The sequence below is a fragment of the Dermochelys coriacea genome, chromosome 8 (genome assembly GCF_009764565.3).
Source record: "Dermochelys coriacea isolate rDerCor1 chromosome 8, rDerCor1.pri.v4, whole genome shotgun sequence".
Lineage (NCBI taxonomy): Eukaryota > Metazoa > Chordata > Testudines > Dermochelyidae > Dermochelys > Dermochelys coriacea.
In genome coordinates, this window is record NC_050075.1 from 33,131,575 (window position 1) to 33,153,911 (window position 22,337).

The following is a 22,337-nucleotide window of genomic DNA, read 5'->3' on the forward strand; positions in this document are numbered from 1 at the left end:
TAGCTCCCGGTTGGGAGACTCCTGCAATTGGTGACCGACCTGAGGACTGGCCAGACCAGCTGAGGCCTGATGCCGACCAGACCCCGGAGAAGCAGCTAAGCCTGCCCGTGGCAAGTTACCCAGAGGAGCTGCCACGCCTACCGCTCGCCGGGTACCCTGACGAGCCCATGTTGCTTGAGTCCTTGGAGGACACCGTCCACACGCAGGTAGCTCTAGAGGGGGAGGTAGGAAGTAGCCTGGGGGCAGCCGACCCTAGTCTGGCTGCAGCACACCCAGAGCCGATGTCAGTGTGTTGCGGCCAGGATCCCCACTGACACAGCAGCAGGCCGTCTGCCGCTGCTCGGGCCCCGGGCTGGGACGCAGTGGAGTGGGTGGGCCTGCGGGTGGCAGTCTCCCCCTATCCCAGGCCCTTTCGGAGCCCGGGTCTGGGCCTCCGGAACTTATTTGTTTGCTCAGCCCCTGCCTGAGCGCTGAGTCCCAAACGCTGCACTGCCCGCCCTGACTCCAGGACTTGGGCTTGTTGCTTATTTGTTTGCTCAGCCCCTGCCTGAGGGCCTGAGCCACAGACTCTTTGCCGCCTGCCCTAAGACAGGGCCTGGGCTTATTGCTTAACGGTTTGCTCCGTCCCTGTCCAAGGACGGGAGCATGGGACTCGCTACTGCCTGCCAACCAGGCATGAGTAACTGTTGTTTTGCATCTACTCATGCCGTGGCGTGAGACCCCATGGTGAGACTAGTTCCCCGGATGTAACCAGATGGACATAGCGAGGCGATGTGGTTCCCCGCTGCCCTGGAGAGGGATGAGCTCCGGACGAACCCCTCTACCGGGAGGTACCTTGTTTGATACATAATACATCTGACAAACACACTGCTGCTGATATCTGAAACAGGCACTAATAGGATCACCGGGACAAATTAATCCATGTGTAACTCTGGCAACTTCAGTGGTGTCACCCCAAGGATGAATTTGATCTATGTAAATTAGAGAGATAAAAAGCTCCTTTGGTCATCTAGTGTCAGTGCCTGATTATTCCCTATTGCACATTTAGTAGTGCTTGGTTGAATCTATTTTCAAATGTCTCAAATGATGAGGTTTCCACTTCATACAGAATCTCTCTTTCTCATGGTACCTCTGGTGTTTCTACTCCAGATTCCACAAGTGCAGAGGCACAAGGTGGAAATGAAAAGTAACTAAGTTTTCCAGTCTTCACCAGAGGCTTGAATTTAGCCTGGTTCTAGTTTTGGGCAGAGGATTGAACCAGTTCTGATTTTATCCAAATGGGTTTCCCTTTCCCCTTTAGGTACAGGATGCAAGAGGACTACTTGCTGTGAGTGTGCTGCTCAAAATCTCCATTTCACTCATTCCTACTGTGCCCTGTTTGAATCCAAATTTTTTTCCTCAAGGGACATAAAACAGCAAGATAACGGGGGTCTATTTCTTTTATTTGTGGATTTAGATTTTTAAACTGTGGCCTCATCAGAGCTTGAGGTCCATGTACAAAGCTGTTAAAAATATACATCCTGCGCACCCAATGGCCACATAAATAGTCCTTCCCACCAACTCAACAGTCACTCTCAATCCTTCCACCACCCTCAGCCAACCCCCTCAGAAAGAGCCTGGGAAAAGAGATGGGCAATGCACCACCCTCTGAAAGTCAACAGTCTCTGGCTCTTTTGGACCAGTGAATTCCAAAGTTAAGAGTCTTTCACTCCTCCTTATAGTTAAATCTGGGGGGTGTTAGTTTGACCTCCTCTACCACCATGGGATGCATGGTGTATCATGCATATCAATGCTGAAGTCTAAGTAATAATTGCACTACTATGACACCTTCCTTCTGAGGATGTCAGAGCACCACACAACTATTGATGAATTGTGCCACACAACACCCCATAGATAGGGAAGCTTATCCACATTTCACAGATAAGTACAGGCACAACTGAGGTGCCACACTGAGTGGCAGAGTCAAAAAACTGAATCCAGGAGTCCTGAATTCCCGGCTATAATACTAGATAGCAATGTGTATCATGTCTGAAGAGGGGAAATGGGCCCCTTTCAGTTAGTGCCAGATTTCACATGTTGCCAGAACAAAGCTTAAGGTTGTAAAAGTAGTAGAAAGCCGTAGATTGATGTTATCAATGGAGGGACAGGTGAAATTTATGGCAGATTGGGCTATATTTTTTTATTGTTACCATATTACTCAAAAAAGTAAAGGGAAAATTTTTTAGGGGGGAGTTTTTTTGTTTTTGTTTCCCCCACAAAATGTAATGCAAAATCAGCTAGCATCAAGTGTCATTTAAAACTGGAATAGACAAACAAACAATTCCAATCCTGACCTGCTGTGTGATTCTGGGCAAATCATTTGACCTCGCTGTCCCCCCGTATCACCACCCATCCTTTCTCTGTCTTGCGTGTTTAGATTGCAGGCTCTTTGTGGCAGATATTATGCCATCCATTATGGAGTCCTGATCTGAGCTGGGGCCTCTAGTTTGTACCATAATATAAGTAATAAAAGATAATAATTTAATGTACAGAATGATCCTGCATTAGCTGAGGATGTACAAGGTGGTCTGATAGACCAGTGGTTCCCAAATTGGTCTGTAGAGTCATTGCTGGCTGATGGAGCACATGTTAGTGGCTCATGGGGAGCTGGCTGTGTTACGAGCTGCTTCCAGCTGCTTGCCAAAGTGTCCAGGATTTTCTTTGTCAGGAACAGATTGATTCTATAGACTGTTTCCATATCTGACTTCCATGTTTGTGTTTAAAAAATGTATATTGACTGTACCTCAGAAAATAGCCTTTGTAGAATTTATTTTTAGGAGGTTTTACAATGCTACAGCAGTGGAGAAAATGAGAATTATTTAGCTGTGACTGGAGAAGAGTTAGAGGGAACTTGATGGAAATGCATCAGCTTCTGAAAGGCATGATGACAATGCATAAGTCCTTCCTTTTTACCTTGTCCCATAATGTGAGAATAAAGGGGGCCACTCAATGAAATTGATAACTAGGAAGCTTGAAAAATAGATACATGAATGTAACTATTTTTCATGCAGTTTGCGGATATCCTGTGGAATTTTCACTGCTGCAAGAGGTCACTGCAGGTCCTCTCTATTCCCACTGACACTAAGCAGAGTGTTACCGTTGATGCCAATGGGAGCTGAATCAGGCCCCAAGTCAAATATTGTGGCTGGATTTTAGAAGGCGGGGGGGGGGGATAATTTTTTGACCTTTGCTGACATTGCTGGTCATGAAAGCTGAGACAGGGGCAGTCAAATTGGATGCTTCAGGGCCTAAAGCGAGTGAAGGCAGTTGTTAAGCAGGAACTACTTCTCCTACCCACCCCCAGCCTCCAGATGGCATTGTGTAATTGGTTACATTCATTATGCAGGATGTTCTTCTTAAGCATCAGATACTTACCACTGTCAGAAGCAAGATCCCAAACTTACTGGACCACTGGCCTGATGTGCATGGAAAATCCTATATTTTTCCATTTGGAGTTGCTCATCTTCCAGGTATGTGAGCAACATCCAACTACAGCTAGAAGGAAAAGTACATTTTCTCCTTCCAACAGCACCTAGCAAACACTCTGTCCTAGACTAAATAAAGTAGGCATGAAATAAGACTAGGTGGAAGTTTAATACTTTTATCTCTAAATAGAGATTTTAAAACAAGTCTCTCCATCACAGTAATTAATCCATGAATTTTAGTGCAGTATCTATCTCCCATTGGACAATTTAGGGATTTGAACCATGATAAACAATGGACTTTCAAACCTCAACAGAACAGCTCTGATGATCTTTCACTAGCTGTCCCTGTAAATAAGGAGCAACTGCAGGGATGCTATTTGAGTTTCACAGCAGTCCATTGTTATCATTATGGCCCTGATCCTGCAAACATTTAAACATGTGCATAACTTTATTCACAGGAGTAGACCCATTAAAGTCAGTAGGATTATTAATGTGAACAAAGTTATGCAGACAGGTGTCTACAGGACTGGGGTTATGGAGTGACAATTGCAAAGAATAAGGATGTTGCAAAGAATATAAGGATTTGTTGCTAAAAATATGAAGAGAGCTAGAGCACTGTGTCATTTAAATGAGGATGTGAGAGGGCCTGAAATACACTGGTATTTGGGTGGAGAATTTAAAAACCTTAAAGTTATGAGCTATCCTTAGGTTCTCAATTAATATTGTGTTAACTGACATTATGTTCTCTTTTGAGAATTAGAATAGTTCCAGGCATTTTGTCTACTATAAATGAATTTTTGAAGAAGGGGAAATGCTCACTGTACTCTCTCAATGCATTTACATGCATGAATTTTGTCATTTATTATTTTTAAAAATGATTTTTAACATGAGTTGAAGCAGACTCACTTGGGTCCCTGCTGAGCAGTCTGAGTATTTAGATGAGATGGTTGGAAAGCGTCTACACCCTGTTGTTGGCATGAGTAGTCCTTTGACTCTTCCTCATTAGGTCCTTAATGCATGACCTAATTCCTGGGTTCTGGTGGCTTAGAGAGGCTTGCAGTGCTCTTTAACATAGCAAAGGACATAGGTAAAACAACAGCTGCATGGGCACAGGTAGTCGGAGTATAAGTTTACAGCTCACTCCACCTTAGTCGACTAAGGAATAAGTAGCTCTTTGATTGACGTTCAGCATGATGATAAACTGGGAGTCGGGTTTTAGGCTGCTGCAGGTGATGCTTGCACCTGCAAGGTTCTTCCACTAGATGGCAAGCGAAGCGTTTTGAAACTAAAACTGGCGGAGGAGGAAAACAGCTGGGATCTGGGGAAATTCCTTGACTTGCACTGTGTAAACCCAAACAACCTGATTCTGCTGTAAATATCCCAACGTGGAAGATGTGGCAATCATAATAAATAGTAACCTGGCAAAATGCTGCCCCCAGCTCCACAGATCTGAAGGGTGTCAGCAATTTCAGGGCTGAAAGCATCTCTGTGCCTGCATTTCTCTATGAGTTTGTGGCTAGAGCCACACGGATCACTTAGCTGTGTATTTCAGTGTGCATTTACCATACGGCTCAGGGTGATCCGAGCTGTTTCATTAAGGGTTCACTGGTGTTAAAACAGGAGACAGCTGCTGCTTTCAAAAGGGATGGCTGCTCCTGATCAGTCAGGGAGAATGTTTGTCAAGGTCTCAGGGTTCTCCGCCCTCGGGGAGTTTGACAGGTGAATTGAAGCGTGAACCGCCCGTCTGGTGAAGTTGGCTAGCGAGTGGGAATTCCTGCTGCGGCACATCTCGCAGGTGAGTGGGTCTGACACTTCCATCCCGGACAGCAAAGACAGACAGACATCGATCCACTCGCCTCCCCCTGCCCCAGATCCGCAGTGACACTAACCCACATTCCCAGGCGGCACACACAGCCCCCCTCCCCCCCGACACTGCCCTTACACGCCGCCTTGCACTGATTGAATCGGAGTCACTTCTCATTTCTCCTCGAGCGCACACACGCCGGAAGGCAGGGCCTGGGCAATGATCAGAGTAGGCTGTTTTGTGCCCACGTACACAGTAACAACACCTGGCATAAAGCAAGGGGAGAGGGGGGCCTAGAAGCTGTTCTTCGGCAGCGTCTTGATACCACCAACAAAGGACATGAGTCTGGGTTCGGAGGGTTTCCCACACGTGTGTGCGTGTGAGAGAGAGTTTCATTCTCCTCCCATTCCAATGGCTTCACCAGTCTCTTTGCCTAGTCTCGGGCGTGTTGCTTTCTGAGCACCAGTGAAACAGCTTCTGTCTTTCCTTTCACCCTCCAGAAGCGAAGCAGCAGCCCTGGACACAGTGGGCGGATGTGAGGTTTGGTTCCCTTGGCTGGCTTGTCTAGGGATGGCAACAAAGCAACATGCTGGATTGTTTCAGGCTGACACGTGTCTGCTGCCGCTTCCATGAGCCTTGAGGAGCTGCGCGCTTTGCAGCACACGGGGGAGCGCTCTGGACGGCGGGTGGCTCTTTGCTAGTGGTCAGCACTAAGCTCCTGGACAGAGAAGGGGCAGAGGCGAGGGAAGCATCCGCGGCGCTGGTGGGCCATCCAAAGAGAGCAGTCAGACGCAGCCGCTTGGCTTCCTAGCTCCTACCAAGAAGCCAGCGTGGGGGGAGAGGGGCGTTGCTTGCTCGATTTTGGGGCAAGACATTCAACCCTGACCGGGCTGCGGATTTCCCTGCGTTCTGCTGGAGCTGGGCAAGGCAGAGGCGCAGGGAGGACTGAAATTGTTTCCAAACCTGTGTAGGAAGCAAGATCGAGCTGTCGGAGAAAGCTGAAGGCTGTTGTTTTTGTGGGTAAGAGTGTGTGTGTGTCTGGTATTATTTGACACCCACTACGCATCCCGAGAGAGGTTTTTTGGCTTTGGCACACCCACTCCCTCCCCTTACAAAAAAAAAAAAAAGGCTTGTCTGTTTTGTTTTTCAAAGGATGCTTCGTACCCTTTGCTGTAGGAACCTGCCCTCGGGCTTTGATGTCACGGCTCTGGATCGAGAAGGACCAGCGGCTAAGCTGCCTCCACCAGATAGTTTTGTGCAGAGCTCTGGGCTCTTCTAGCTGAAGGGGACTTTTCGGAGCCAAGCGCTCGGCACTTGCCCTTACTGCATAATAAGCGAGGAGCTTCCTTCCCGTGTCTGCTTAGCCGGGTACTGTTTTGGGGGTAGGTGTGTCTGGTTCCCACTCATCGATCGAGAAGAAACCCTTAAAAATACACCGGGACTGCCCCTGCTCGCCTGCGGATCGGGGACTCCTGCCCGGGCTCATCGCCTCTCTGAACTGCGGAGGGGGGGGGGGGGGTCAATTGTATTTTTCTTGATCGCCCAGCAAGTGGAGAGATTGTTTTTTTCTGCAGCACTGATTGGAAACACCACTGGTCGATGCTCTCCCTAGGTGGTGATGCTGAGGGAAGGAGACAGGGAGAGCAGGAAACATGAGCCTGCAAGAGAAGAGAGATCAGGGCTGAAGCCTTTGCTCCAGCATTGTGTGTGCGCTTTCCCCCGGCAGACGGACTATTAGCTGCGCAGGGTGCACATGAGAGCAAAGCTCCATCCTTCCCCCCCTTCTCTGACCTCTCGAGGAACCTCTCCGGCGGTGGAGGAGACCTGCGAGCTACACGCTGCCATGCTCCCCCTGAAATAACCTCCCAGGCACCGAGGGATCCATCCGAAGGAAGGGGATCAGAGGGCAAACGCCAGCCATCGTAACCTAAAGCAAATATTAGCTCTGCTGCTGCGCCTCTATCTGGGGGAGCTGAATCCAGGAAAAGGCTTTATCCTCCTCGCAGGGCTGGGTCCTTAGCAAAGCGGGGGAGGCGGGGGGGGGTTATTTGCTGATGATCGGAAGTTACTGACAATAAGCACCTTCATCTCTCCAAAGGCGGAGAGAGAGGAGGAGGAGGAGGAGAGACGGGGGAAGAGGAGAGCTGATGCCTCAGAGAGCCACTCGGAGGAGGCAGACCAGGCAGTATCTCAACTTCTCATCTTTGTTTATCAGCGCGAAGCGAGATCGCTGGAAATCTGCGGGGGTTTATAACTGGATCATTCCCATGTCAAGGCTGCGGCTGGGGATTTTGCTCCATTAACTTGAAGCCACTGGCCTCCCCCACTCCTCACTCAGCGATGTATTCACTGCTCTCAGCCTGCACTTGCTTGTAAGGATTATGACATTTAAAAAAAAATTGGGGGGGGGGGGAAACTTTCATCTTTTAAGGCTCCGGTTGCATTTTCCTTGCAATCAGGTGGTCATTGAGACCCGAGCCTTTCCTAACCAAAGCATCGATCTGTGTTATTAACAATAATAATAATAATAATAATTAATAATAGCCATTTCACGGCATCATTTGATCTTTGTTGCTTTTTTTTTCTCCTCTCCAGATGTTTACATTCTCTGCTGCTGTGCTTTCAGGTACAGGTATGTGTCCTTTCTGTCTTCTCTCCCTTTGGGTTGGAAAAAGAAACAAAGGAGGCGTGTTGACCTCTGAGTGTCAGGCAGTTTTGCAAAGGGGTTTCACCCCCGACCCCTAGTTTTATAGTTTGATTAAAATGATCACCACGCCACATAGTGGAGTGTCACTTGTTCTGGAAACCAGCTGCATCTCTGGCTAAGCCTCATTTCAGTGACTACTTCTGGCAATCCACTGTACGAACAAATGATCTTTAATTTCTCTTACCTCCTCCCCTCCCTCCCCTTTTCAAATGGCCACAGCTCGCTTGTGGATGCCAGTAGCCTACATTAAAAGGCTTCTCTGGAGTGCATTAGCCTGGCTAATGATGTGAGCGGAGTGTTGGACTCTACTACTTGCAAAATGTGGATGGATACATGTGTAGTGGAATAGCAGGCGCTAGATCTCTTGTTAGATTTCCTTTTCCTAGGGAACTTACACAAAGTGATACTGAAAAATACACAAGTGTCCTTAGCCAGAAAAAGGAGGCTTCTTGCTCGCCCATCTGCCCCCCTCCACCCCCCGCGGCCAGTTATTCAGTAGAAAGCCACCCAAACAAGATCCTGCCTTCGAGCTGCAGAAATGAAACAATTAGAAAATCACTAGGAGCGAGACTTCTGCTGTCTCGTGAAACTGACAGACAGGCGGGATAGAGATGGGGGGGGAGGAGCGGGGGAGTTTGAAATTCGGGGTGGAGTGAGTCGAATCAGATTTTCCACGACAACAAAAATACGGTTTAAAAACAATGTGGTTTGCTTGGACATAGTTTTCGCTGGTGTAAATGCAACACGTGCGTCTGGAGAGGACACACCCGCGATCTTGAGTGTTTCGGAGTTGGCAAAGCAGGTGCTCCAGTTCTGGGACCCCTTCCGTCTTGCCCTGCCCTGCTGGTGTGCCCTGGGCTGGGTTCCCACTCGCATTCTGAGGCTCTGCCGTGTAAACCGGTGGCGGTCCCAGTCGTTCCGCACCCCTGGGTCACTGCCCATGCAAGGGGGCCAGGAATGCACCTGTTCTTCCAGGGTTCTCTGGCAGTTTTTGAGGTGGGGAGGAACGGATCCTCTGCAAACTGATTAGAGCGTCTGAAAGACGACCAGTGCCTGGGGCCAAATTGAAAAATTTGTCATATTCCCCCCCCCCCCGCCTCCCGGGAAATTGCAGCTAGATTATAAAAACAAAAGAACTCCTTATTTCAGCAGAGCAGCCTCCTAATCAAGAGAGGGGATCTACAGCTGTAAATTACTTTGTGGTTGGAAGGCGTTTGCTGCATTGCTCCAGTTCATTCCCCCCCGCAACAGGCTGGGCAGGCAGGGCAATCAGCGATTGCACCCTTCGCACTAAGACATTTTTGAAATTGTGTGGTAACTGAAGTTAATCAACCCTTCATCCTCCCCCCCCCCCCAGCCCCCTTGTTGCTTTTAGTGAATCAGAAGAAGTTTGGCTCACTGCCTGGAAAGCACTTGCTAAAATCTGATCTCTTACTTCAACAGCCTTAAAACTTGGGAAGTTATTGGCATTTATACAGTTGGAGCTTGCAGGCTTCCAGAGCAATAAAATAATGAAGAAAAAAAAGAGAAAGTTCTGTACTCTCTTACTATTAGAACCATACTTTTTAGATTTAGTGCTGATTTTGCAGCATTTTGCAAGAAGATCTGACACTAGGATTTACTCTGAGGTATCTTCTTCTACCACTTTTCTATGGTGGTGAATCAAACTGGTTGTTATAACAAGAGGCACACTATTATGGCTAGTAGTGTGGGAAGCCAAAACGTTAGATTAGTCATACTTAAGGGCCTGAAAGAGAGTGTTTACAATATTAATGGTAGATAAAAAGATGTGAATGCAGTGAGTTTTTATTGCCCATTTTGTTACACTTTCTCTCTAGATTTATTCATGTGATTACATGTTTAAAGCCTGAATGGGAAAGAGGGATTATAGGATTTATTTTCTAATGATCGGTTTGGGTAAGAGTTAACCTTTGGTGAACTAGAGTAAATTAATGCATCTGTTATGCTTAATATTTGTTTTGCTTAAAAAGCTGTGTGTTGGGAGACTTTAGGAATGTTCCAGTGAATTATATTCCAAGACCTACTTTCACCATCCTATGTAAATTAAGATCAGTGAGTTGACCCACATATAATTATAAGAATTATGATTCATGGTTCCTGAATATTACCTGGTGGCTTAGCAGTCAGTGGTTACAGAAATTTTAGCACCTGCTAGAATGTGGTTTTTACTTTTCTACTGAACTAGTACTTAAACAGTGTAGCATATCAAAATAAGAACATATGAAGCCAGATGAGATTTTAGCTCACTCCATGCCTAAAATCCTCCCTCTTCAGTAAATTTCTAAACAATAGAAGCAAATTACAAATCACCATAACTATCTATAAATTACTAGCAGTGGGAAATTAGGCTCAATTTTTTGGACTGTCATATCAATGTGCCATTGCTAGTTAGTTTAGCTTCATATTGTGTGGTGTCTGAAATGGGTATCCAGTGTTTTAGAAGAGTTGGGGATCAATAAATAGAGGAATTAAGGAAGTTAAGATAACTCAATAGTTTTCAGGAGCAGGTGGGATTTATCCTGAACCTGAAAGAAAACACTATGGACAAAGATCTATCTTTCTTCATAGATAGCTTGCTAAGACTAGAAGGATTTCTCAAGTGAAGGTATGCGTACATGATACCAATGTTTAACAGAGACATCCTAGGTCAGCATGTGTCACTTTCAACAAAAATACCTTTGGGCAAGTTAGAAAAGTACCCCACTGGCAGCAACCTATTGGTAATAGAGCTGGGCCTTAAGCACAAATGAGCCCTTTGGGACCCATGATTTTGGGGACTATATGGAGATGAGCAATTTGAGCAAACCAACCATCCCTCTCCTCCAGCGGGCTGGAAAGAAGGCAGCTCACTGTCCATCGTCTTCCCCTTTTTTTGATGGAGAGTTCATCTGATTTCCTTCTCTAGCTTCTTGGGACCAACCCCCTTTGCTTGGGGCCATTCAAATCCAAAACCCAGTCTTACATAGTACACATAAAGAAAAGGAGTAGTTGTGGCACCTTAGAGACTAACAAATCTCTTTGAGCATAAGCTTTTGTGAGCTACAGCTCACTTCGTCGGATGCATTCAGTGGAAAACACAGTGGGAAGATTTATATACATAGAGAATATGAAACAATGGGTGTTACCATACACACTGTTTCCTGTTCTCTATGTATATAAATCTCCCCTCTGTATTTTCCACTGAATGCATCCGATGAAGTGAGCTGTAGCTCACAAAAGCTTATGCTCAAATAAATTTGTTAGTCTCTAAGGTGCCACAAGTACTCCTTTTCTTTTTGCGAATACAGACTAACATGGCTGCTACTCTGAAAATAGTACACATAGTAGATGCCTTCATAAATACAGAAGATAGGTATTATTTATCCATGGTATTTATAAGGAATCTATCTCCATGATATCTAAGATCTATGTGTATCAGTTATGTTGAGCATTCAGCATCTTCTCAGTTTACTTCCTCCCTGTCTCTCTCTATTTCCAGGAACAGTCTGAGTTGGCTAGGCTCTTCACTTTTGTGACCTTGTAGATTAGGACAAAGGCTTTGAATAGAGTCTGAAAGTGAATGGGGAGTCAGTGGAGTGCATGGAGCAAGGTGGCTGGCTATATTTGGGCACATTGTTTAAGAGGAAGGCTGCTGTGTGCTACATGAGTTGTAGCTTCTGTTTTTCCTAAAGTTGTTCTTGTGGGCAAAGTTATTGTCTGGGTTGTTGTAAAGTTAGACATAGAAAAGTGTTGTTTCCACACATTCATGGTCCAGATCCTGCGGCCTGGCTGAGCTGAGCACAGCAGACTTTGGAGGCATGGGTCTGCCAGCATGGTGTGTAGATTAGCTTTGCAATTGTCCATTTCTGTGGTGGCTGGGTATGGGGCTGGTCCTCAGGCATAATTTAGAGCAGGCTGCACTTACTTGTTCTGGCTACCCAAGAGGCAGAAACTGCTGCAATTGATCCGCATAGGGTCATACTTTTTCTCTTGGCCATGCCCCCTGTGCCAGGACCAGGATATGTGTTCTACAGGAGCCTCTACCCAGGCTTTAGGACACCAGAGGATCACTCTTGCACTGCATGATCTGACTGAAGTTAGATATACTAGCTCTGTGGCTAGAATCTGCTGCCACATCACATTAGGGGATCTAACCCACTGTGCTTGTTTTTGTCATGGATACTGATGATGATTGTCCATTATGGATGTATGAAGAAGCACATGTATAAGCTAGGCCAACCTTATCCAATGCTTCAGCAAGTATCTCTCCTTGCCTACATCCCCCCACCTATCCCTTCTTTCCCAACCTGTGCAAACAGACACCGAGCCCTTTCCTTCTTCTCATCCTCCTGCTACTCATTGCAGGCAAAGCTTCTACATTAAGAGCCGGCCCCACAGGCTGGTGGGTGATGCTAGAGGCAGGTTGGTAGAGCTCTTGGGACTCAGCCACAGACTTCAAAACAGCTACTAAAATCAGCCTGGGTTTGAAGTGTGTTTATGGGTCTAGTGTCCCTCCATTCCCCAGAACAAAGCACTACATGCTATTGGAGAGGTGAGGTTACTGCTTCCCATTAATGTGTAACAGTAGTTTCTAGAAGTGTCTGTGTTATTGGACCTTAAAATGATCACTCAGCATAGACAGCGGAAGTAGCATGGTCACTTACACTCTTTGGTTCTCATGCGCTGATGCAATATCCCTGTACTTGCCTCTGCCTCCAGCCTCACAGGTGCTCTCTGAAATGAGAGTAAAACACACAGATAAAAAATATGTATTCAGATTAGATGTCATAAACCTCCTTCCCCCCCTGGTTCCCTTTTCATCCACAGTGGGACTGTGATTGTGCTTTTACTCCAGCTCAACTCCCCCTACCCTTGTACAGATGCTCAAGAGAGAGTTGATAAAAGTGGCAGCTTGAGAGACCAGAGAGAACAAAGGGTGTGTTTGGGAAACTTGGGATCCTCATCCAAGTCATCGGTCAGGGTTCAACCCCACGCTGGGGAGTTTTCTATTTCCATTCTGCAGTTATGCTTTCTTTTTATACTTCCCTACCCCTGAGGGAAAGATCTTACTGACTGCCAGGGGTTTTGTGACCTGCTGAGTCATTCCACCTGTCTACAGATAGTGACATTGTGAATCCACCTCTCTCAATCCACATAGTCCTTGGGCTCATGATTTTATGGACAAACAGGGAACAGGCTGCCTGTATGAAAACGTGCCATGGTCATTTGGAATTAGGGAGGTCATAAATAAGCCACTGCTACTTGACCAATGACATCGGTCTAATTACCTTGTGCTCTGACATAGTTGTTCATTCTACTAGTGGAAGGGAGTAGGATGTGAAACTGAAATCAACATTCCTTGAATTAAGATACCTACAACATCACTTGTCTACGATAGGAAAACAGACTTTAAAAAGGACTTGTAACTGATTTGAGCAGCAGACTTATCCAGACTCGTAGATCTTCCTGAGAGGTGTGGAATGGTATTTGTCCTCTGACACCTGTATCCACTTACCACTATGCAAAAAGGAGTAATGAAAGCCTCCTTCTCAGTGTCTTTTTTGGATGAAGAGGCTTCCAGCTCACTCCTCAGTCTCCTTTCCCCTCTCTCTTGCAGGAGCTTCTGCACCTGCAGGTTTCCATTTCTGACCAAAGGCTCAAAAGTTGACGTGCCTTGTGGCTAATGTGATCTCAAATATATGTGACACAGCAATGTTTTTATAGCTCCCAGGGGGCCAGTGCACCATCTACTTTCACTTTCTAATTAAAAATGAATCATATTTTTCTTTGTACATTTAAGATGTTGGGGTAAAAACTGTTCCAAAAGAGGCACAAAGTATGTTCAGCACAGACACCTCATTTTCTTGCAAAGAAATTAGTTGCCACACAAATTCTTGTTTCAGGCTTCTTGAAAGAAACACGCATTTACATTATTTCAGGATTTTGGTTATTTTCAATATTGTAAGTACTGATACTACTGTACGGCTCTGGCCAGAAAAGCAGAACTGCCGTGCTCATGCTTGAATTCTTGAAGGATTTGCTATGCTTATATCATTGTGGTTATTGTTTATCATTAGTTTCAAGTGTCCAGAAGTGTGTTAGTTGCCTCAGAAACAAGGAAAGACCCAGCCCTGCCCTGAGCTTGCAATTGAAATTGGGAGAGACCCAATAAGGATGAAATTCACCCCATGCAGGGTCAGGCACAAAGTCTGTGTACCAAGTGATGCATAGGCCTTGCAACGGCCAGCTGCACAGTGGTGAATATCACCCTGATAGAAAAGGGGGAAGGAGAAGAAAGAGAAGTGTTACAATAATACCATCTTGATGGTTCAGTTGAATGAGTGTTTTTGCCTTCACCTCTCACAGGTGACTTGGGCAAAGTGAGGTGTTAGAAGTCATTTAAATGAGGGGACAGAGGTACTTTATTGAACAACTGTGAGGTGGGTGTTCTGTTCATAAGGGTAGCATAGAAGAATGGACAGGGATAAGAACAAATAAAAAAGGGAGGTATCCAGGCTGGCACCCTTGGTGGAATGACAACCTACTGCAAGTCCAGTCTTAATTTACTCGGTAGCTGCCTCACACACTGTGGAACAAGCTAAGAATGTGCTTCCCACATAATGCCTGACGTGTGAATGTGAACACCCTGGAACAACCTCCTCTTGCCAAGATTTGACTAAAACTGCATTGGAAGCATTTGGAAAGGGTGCAGAATCAGATAGGGGGGTGGTCAGACAGATCATAAGACAGTATGTCACTGGGGGTTCCCTTGCAGGTACAGATAAATAATATTAAAGAGCTAATCCAACATGTAAAGTATAAACAATGTAAATTTCTCCTGATGTTTCCCTCAGACCTCTCCTCAGTGGTTTGTTTAATTGTATGATGAGATAGATGGCTACAGCATAACTTAATAATTACCGCAGAACCCCACCAATTAGTGCTAATGACCAGAAGACCCATTGCTAATTACTAAAGTTTGCATATTAATAAGTAAGTGTGTTTATGGGGAGTGGGGAAACAACATGAAAATCGACGATACTGTGTCACTATAATTGCTTATTCATGTTGTGACAGGAGCATTTGGTTTTAATTATGATTATTCTTCCTGCTACCCTAAAAATGTACTGTAGTGAAGATTGTAAAAGTAATGGCATTTCAATAACATGAGACCACATTACACCATTGTCTATTAAATCTTTGCTGGTAAGACTGCCATCATCTGGCTGGTGAATCTTGCCCATATGCTCAGGGTTTAGCTGATCGCCATATTTGGGGTCGGGAAGGAATTTTCCTCCTGGGCAGATTGGAAGAAGCCCTGGAGGTTTTTCGCCTTCCTCCGTAGCATGGGGCACGGGTCACTTGCTGGAAGATTCTCTGCTCCTTGAAATCTTTAAATCACAATTTGAGGACTTCATTAGCTCAGACATAGGTGAGAGATTTTTCGCAGGAGTGGGTGGGTGAGATTCTGTGGCCTGTGTTGTGGAGGAGGTCGGACTAGATGATCATAATGGTCCCTTCTGACCTTAGTATCTATGAATCTGTGAATCATGGTGGCAGTAGTGATGGTTTTTGGGAGGTCTGTGAGGCACAAAAAGGACCAAATTTGCAGATTGACAATATAAGATTGAGCCAGGCTGTAATCTAAAATGTTTTGTTTTCAAGGAACAGTTGATGTTGTAAAGCTTCCATCCTTACTGCAGCATCGCAGTGTGGCCTTTTCTGTTTTCTGGAGTGTAATTTTGGCATGTGAGCAAAAGAGATGGACACTCCCATCAGCACGGGGGGTCTGAAGCTAGTGGAAAGATTCCCAGTGAGTTGAAAGTCATTTCAGGCGCTACACCTACTCCTTCTCCCCTCTGCACCTTTTTGTTGATTTATAATCACATTTTCTTGTTGTTTTTTTGAATTGCTTTTTCTTCTCCCATGTTCCTGACTGAAAGACCCACAAAAGCAACAAGGAAATTGATTATACAAGGGAAACACTGAAACTGTCTATATACAACTTGTGGTCAAATGCACAAATTAAACAAACCGGGCCCCTTCCTCCCAAGAAAAAATATATTTTTGCTCTCATCTTTTCCAGCGATAGGAACCATCCATGTTACTTCCAGGAACAATAGATTTAAACATGTTCAGATAGTAGTGTGATTTTTAAGTTGATGTTGTACCTTTAAAACATAGGCTACTGTGTGCTACATGTGTCAAGATAAATATACACATCAAGAGCTTCTGATATGATTACTCCAAACTGTTTATTTAAGTAACTGTAGGCATGGTACTCATATGTGTAAAGTTACTCACATGCATGTGTTTGTAGGATTGGAGCCTTTGGGCATAAAGTATGGTTCAGCTTTGACTGTGAAAATGGCACTTATCAGATCTGCTCTAGGCATGTGTTCAGAGTTGTAACTGCTTCAGTTTATTTAAAAACTTATAAAACTTGTTTATACAATCTTATTTTTGTCACAGCTTTTTGCTCTTGCTACTCTGTCGAACTAACATGACTATACAATAGCGAGCTGCATTCTAGTTCATCCCATCTGACCAGCGGAATTGCGTACTATGGTATAATCGGTTAGGGTGAAGGGAATGGGACAAGTGTCACGGAGGGCATAATTTGCCTGGAAGAACCTTTCTACTGGTTATAATGCGCAAGAAGGAAAGAACCCAGCTCAACTGTGTGATTCCTGGTAGAGTTTGCAGGGTTAACAATTAGTCAAAAAGAATAAAAACAGTTTTTGCTTGTAAATTAAGCACACTGGACACTGAACTCATTGACAGAGGACAAACAGAAACCACTGCTGCTCTTTTTCTGTGTCCCTGCTTAGACTAGAAGCTTGCTTAAGGTCCGATTCTGGCTTTTCAAGCAGAACTCCCCCTGAAGTCACTAGGAATTTACAATGCTGATCAGTAGCAATAGCAGGCCTTTTTTCTTTTCTCCTGTGTTGGATTTTATATCATTGATTGATCACACAGTGCGCTGTAACACCATGGCCAGCCAGAACATATGCAGATCTGGGACTGACTCAGCCTACCCGGTACCACTTAATATATATACCGAGGATTAGGCATCCAAAGAAATGACTGGAAAAAAGACAGTCTAAGGCTGCCAAAGTACTTTCCTATTGGCATTCAGTGGCCTTGCTATAGCATGAAGAGGGAAATAAAGGAGACCAGTGAGAGGAAAGACTAGACTTACTGTCATGGTCTGCATCTTTTCCTTTGTAATAGTTCCTTCCAGAGATCAGAGTCTGCACTGCGTGGGAGCAGACATGCCAATCATCCTAGTTTGGAAGGGGAGGTTCACAATTTTGTGGACTCCTGGAGCCGTCCCACTCGCTTGCCTTCGCTGCTGTCATTTCTCCCACTTGGCATGCTGCTGTCGATGCCTGAGAGCAGAACTCTGCTGGCAGACAGAACAGGTAGGCACCTAACTGCCTGATTTTCCCATGCAAACTGGAATTGAAACTAAAATAAAAAAATTATGCAGCAGATATAGTCAAGTTAGAAAAAGCATCTCCTCAATAGATGTAGTAATACTCTTTAGCGTACTTGGTAATATGCCTTGTTTATTATGGAGATTTTATCATCATCAGATGCAAAGTCCCATTCTTTTCAATGGAAGATGTGCTACTGTGACACCAGTATACTAGGAAATGCATTGTATTCCTTTAGTACATTAGCCACAGAATCATTAGAGTTGTTACCAAGTCTCGCAACATCCTAGAAAAGAAGGCTACATACTATGTTCTGTGCAGATTTTGCCCAGTGTCTTTAAAGCTCATTCTTGTAATTTAGTGAAAACCCTTCAGAGCATGATGGTGATCTTTGTGAATAGTTAGGCAGGCAAACTTTCCTTAGTGAACGGATATGAATTTCAAAGTTAAGGAAAGGAGATTTTAGGCTGAGTCTTGTGAAAATCTTCTGAGCTGTGGGATGTATTAGGTCGTAGAGAAGTCCCATTGTGCAGGACACATTTAAAACTGTACTGGACAAAGCAAAGCACAATAAAATACACTGTAGGGAACAATCCTGCTTTGGAAGGGGAACAGAGCAGATGGTCTAACAGGTCTTTCTCATCTCCATGAATGTTGTCCAACAATTTCTAGGAAAAGAGAGTCCAACTCCCAATCTTTCTCAGGAATCATTGACTCAAACATTAAAGATAAGAGAGGCCAGTTTCTTTGCTAAACATACTGTGACAAATTTTCAGAAAGTTGAGGCTCACTTGAAAGTGCAACAAATGAGTGTCTACCTGCAGGCATGTGAACAGAACCCACTGTGGGATGCAGAAAGGACCAGATTATATCTGGACAGGTGCACCCAGGGAGATGAGCGCAGTCCTGACCAGAAGCCAGACACAGTCCCAGTCTTTGCACTGCGGAGTACATGGAGTGTTCCAGGCTAGTGTTGATAGGTCACTAACCTCTCAAAAGGAGGCAGTTGGGCTATGGCCCATTTCCCTCTGTACCAGCTAATGCCCACTGCAAAGGTGCATGTCTGCTGCTTTCAAAGCGGGTAACAGCAGCTGTGCCCTTCACCCCCCATCAGGGACTCTGCTGGGACTCTCACTGGGGTGGTGCTACTCCATGCAAACCCCTACTAAGGGCTGTGGCTTAAAGGGATTGTTGATCTCAGACAAGGCAATTTGGGAGGCAGTGCTGTCTTATGATTATGTCTTATGACTTGCTCTCTGACTTTAATTAAGTCATTTAAAAGCCTATTCTGGGAGGAGATGAGCCTGCTGTACTCCTACTGATTTCAGTGGGAGTTGAAGGGGCTCAGCACATGTCAAGTTTGGGTCACTTCACCTCTCTGTGCCTCAGTTTCCTGATATGTAAAGGGACTTGGCTTTATACACATATATAGCGTTACTGTGAGGCTCATTATGTCCAGGGACATGTGTATCTAGTTGTCATCCAGGGGAAACCTCCAACCCCACTTCTTGAACATTGCTTTTTTGTTTTGTGGTGAAATGCACCCTATAGAAACATCAGATTACGGGGCAATTTCAAACCAAAAATTGCGCCTAGTGCCAATGACAGAATAAGAAGCAGCTGAAGAAAAACATGCTTAAACACGAACATCAGGAAGTACTTTACCACAGCAAAAATCATCTCTGCATGGAATGAGCTACTGGGGACTGTTGATAAGACCGAGATGCAAGGGTCATTCAATAAACAATTAGATGACATCATAGAGAGGAAGCAGCGTTTAAAATGGAAAGGATCCTAATGTACTAAATGATTCTTCTGATCACCACGTTATAATAAAAGGGATACTGAGATTAACTAATGCTAAATCTCTGTGGAATTCCAATGGAATTGCATAAAGCAGCTATAGAAATACCAGAACGAAGGAATTAATAAGGTTTGCACTTCCTACATGGCATCACCATCATTGCTTATTCCTCCGAGCTCTCTTCCTTCTATTGAAATCTCAACTGTCTTCTCCTCTTCCCCAAGCCCCATTGTTGGCTTCTTTCTTCAGATTAGCTTGTTAGTGTTTCCAGTGTCCTTTGGAATATCCTGTACACTTCTTAGGCAAAGTCCTAAATCTTTCTTAGTCCTGCTGTGAGTGGGAGATTGGACTAAATGCCCTCTTGAGGTCTCTTCCAACCCTAATATTGTGTAATTCTATGAAAGACAGATTTACATTAAAATATCGGGAGGAATTAAGGCATTATTAGATAGAAAGAAATGTATAGGTACATGCATTTTGGATAGTCTGAAGGAGTAATAACGGGATATAGAAGAGGGTTTCCGATACCATGCTGTTGGGTGCCAACTTGCATGGATTGGTGAAGTGATAGAAGAATCTTTCACCACCAGCCTATCGATCTGAATCCTGCCCAGGTTGGTAGTGACCTCCTGACGGCTAGTTGGTAGTTTATGTGAAATGAACTGCACGTGGGAAAGAGGTTTCTCAGCATATTTCCTATTCAATAGGTGTGATAAAAACACGAATCCCTAATTGTTGGCATGGATTGTTTCGCTTTCCCTGCCTGGATGAATGTAACATCAGACTTTTGGGATGAATACTTGCATTTATGAGTTCAAAACTCAGTTTACGTCATCCGATACTCACTTAAAATGTGTTGTTGCCACGAGTATACGCGCCTGTGAACTTGTTTGTAGAATATTAGCTGAAAATAAAAATGAAAGGGGTAAAGAAAACCACCCAGTGAAAAATAATTAAATTTTTTATTTGAGTTAATATTCACAGACTTCGTGCTGAGTTATTTGTCTAGCTGTAAGTGTTATATTTTCATCTGTACAGCTGCTTGGTATGTTGTTTATTGCTCCATCTATGATAGGTATGCACATAAACCTTTCAGTAATATGTTAACCCTGATACTAGTTGGGCTAGCACAATTTTAAAAAAAATTGCTCCACAGTGAGACGTGAAACTAAAGAGATAGCAAACCCTTTTCAAATGTATATTCAAATCATGGTCCCAATTCTGCTTTCAGGTACATCAGTGGAAATCTGATAGCAAATGGTGTTCCTCCACATTTACACCAGCGTAACTGAAAGCAGAAATCAACCCTTTAAACTGCATAGGAAAGGTCTTAAGGAGAAAGTACCGTATGGGTGGCTTTAGGCACTAAATGTGATGTTGTACTGTAAATTGCATGGTGCAATTTGGTATTGACTATCTGTAAAATAAATTATGATATATGTAGTGCAAGCTTCTGACCCTGTGGTCGTGACCTTACGTTGATTGGCAAGACTTCCTACCAGCTGAGATCAGAATAGTAAATAGCCCCATAGCAATCAATATATAGATAAACCTGAAATTCTAATTGTTGGTGCCTTTGATAGGAATACAGTTTTAGGTTGCGTACACACAACATTTTATCCAAAAGAGCAGGCAGTTTTGTTATTAACTTATGTTGGAATGATGTGTAAAATTCAGGACCTAATTTTCCATTGTGTTACCGCTAGTTTTTTGCCAGTAAAACTCCATTGAAATCGCTGACAAAAACTGGTGTAATGCAGTGGAGAACGAGGCACTTAAATGTTATTAAAATAATTGTAACTGCCAACACAAATCACATATTTCAAATTTACAAAGAGCATAACAGGTGCAGGTCTAGCCAGTATCATGACATAACACTAATGGTATACTGGGATGTAAATCACAATTTCTAAAGACTCGGCATTCAGAATTTTCAGTAGCTACACTTTATATTTAGTGAGGCTGAAATAGTACTATCTCTGACCTGGAGTTCAAGAAAATTTTTGTTGAACTGTAGCCCAAAATTACTGATTTTCAGTAGAGGGATGTCTTTATGGTCAGAGTTTCAAAGGTATTTTGGCACATAAAGATGCAGATAGACATATAGTGTGATATTCAAAGCACATTGAAATCAATGGGAGTTAGGCACTAACCTACTTTGCACTTTTGAAATTCCCACTAGGTGCCTAAATATCTTTGAAAATCTGTTCCCAAATGCCAGCCAGCTCTCAGAAGACCACAGTTTGGTAACCACTGAGTTAGGTCTAAAGTCTCACTGTCCCTCCTTGTATCATTACTTAAATGGATTGTATGTTATTATTAGTGCTTTTATTTGTGTTACATGAATGCCTCAACCAACACTGGGGTTCCTTTGTGCCAGGCACTGTACAAATAATTTCTAATGGATAATTTTTGGCATCAGCACCTTAACATCTAAATAGATAAGACAGGCAAAGGGTGGGAGAGGAAGTGGAGGCCCCAAGATTTGCCATCAGTTGCACAGCAGGTCCGAAGCAGATCTAGGGACAGAGCTCAGGTCTCCTGATTCCCAGTCCAATGCTCTATCCACTGGTCAACACTGTCTGTCAAGCTATTCAGTGCAAGGACCTTGTCTTCTACATAAGGTTTATACACCATGTATCCTCTGGGGCTGTAGCAATAAGACTATAAAAAACCAAACTGTTAACACTGAAACTCCACCATACAGGCAACCATCGGTTGAAACTAATGCAACAGAACATAACATGAGAAAATTTTAGGGTCTATACTGTCTGCCCATAAGAATATAGTTGTGCCGAATAACATATAAATATATACTACAAATACTTGTGGCCTTCAGGGATAAAGTGATTAGAATAACGTGTAATTAGAAGATGCAGTGTGTATAGGGAATTAAGAAGCTCAGACTAATGGAAGATCCATCTCCAGGTCAGCTTATAGTAGCTGGTTCAAAGCCAATTCAGAGCCATAAGCAGCTGGTATTTTGAAACTAGACAAGTAAACAGAGGATGCCCTTTCTTTCCACGCTCTGTTTCTGCCTCAGTTGTTTACATATCTCTTTTACATATCCCAACTTACTTGCAACCCAAGGCTCAGATTCTGGTTGGCCATGCAAGCG

The 22,337-nt window shown here is 44.2% G+C and overlaps 1 protein-coding gene across 1 annotated transcript in view; it reads left to right on the forward strand.

Annotated features, from left to right (window-relative positions):
* Positions 1-5,947: 5,947 nt before the first annotated feature.
* FGF18 (fibroblast growth factor 18) overlaps positions 5,948-22,337 on the forward strand; it is a 111,474-nt gene continuing 95,084 nt past the window's right edge. Inside the window, exons 1-2 of the mRNA XM_038413816.2 lie at positions 5,948-7,640; positions 7,864-7,900. Coding sequence (XP_038269744.1) covers positions 7,609-7,640; positions 7,864-7,900 — 69 coding nt within the window. The 5' untranslated portion in view covers positions 5,948-7,608. The remainder of the gene's footprint in view (positions 7,641-7,863; positions 7,901-22,337) is intronic.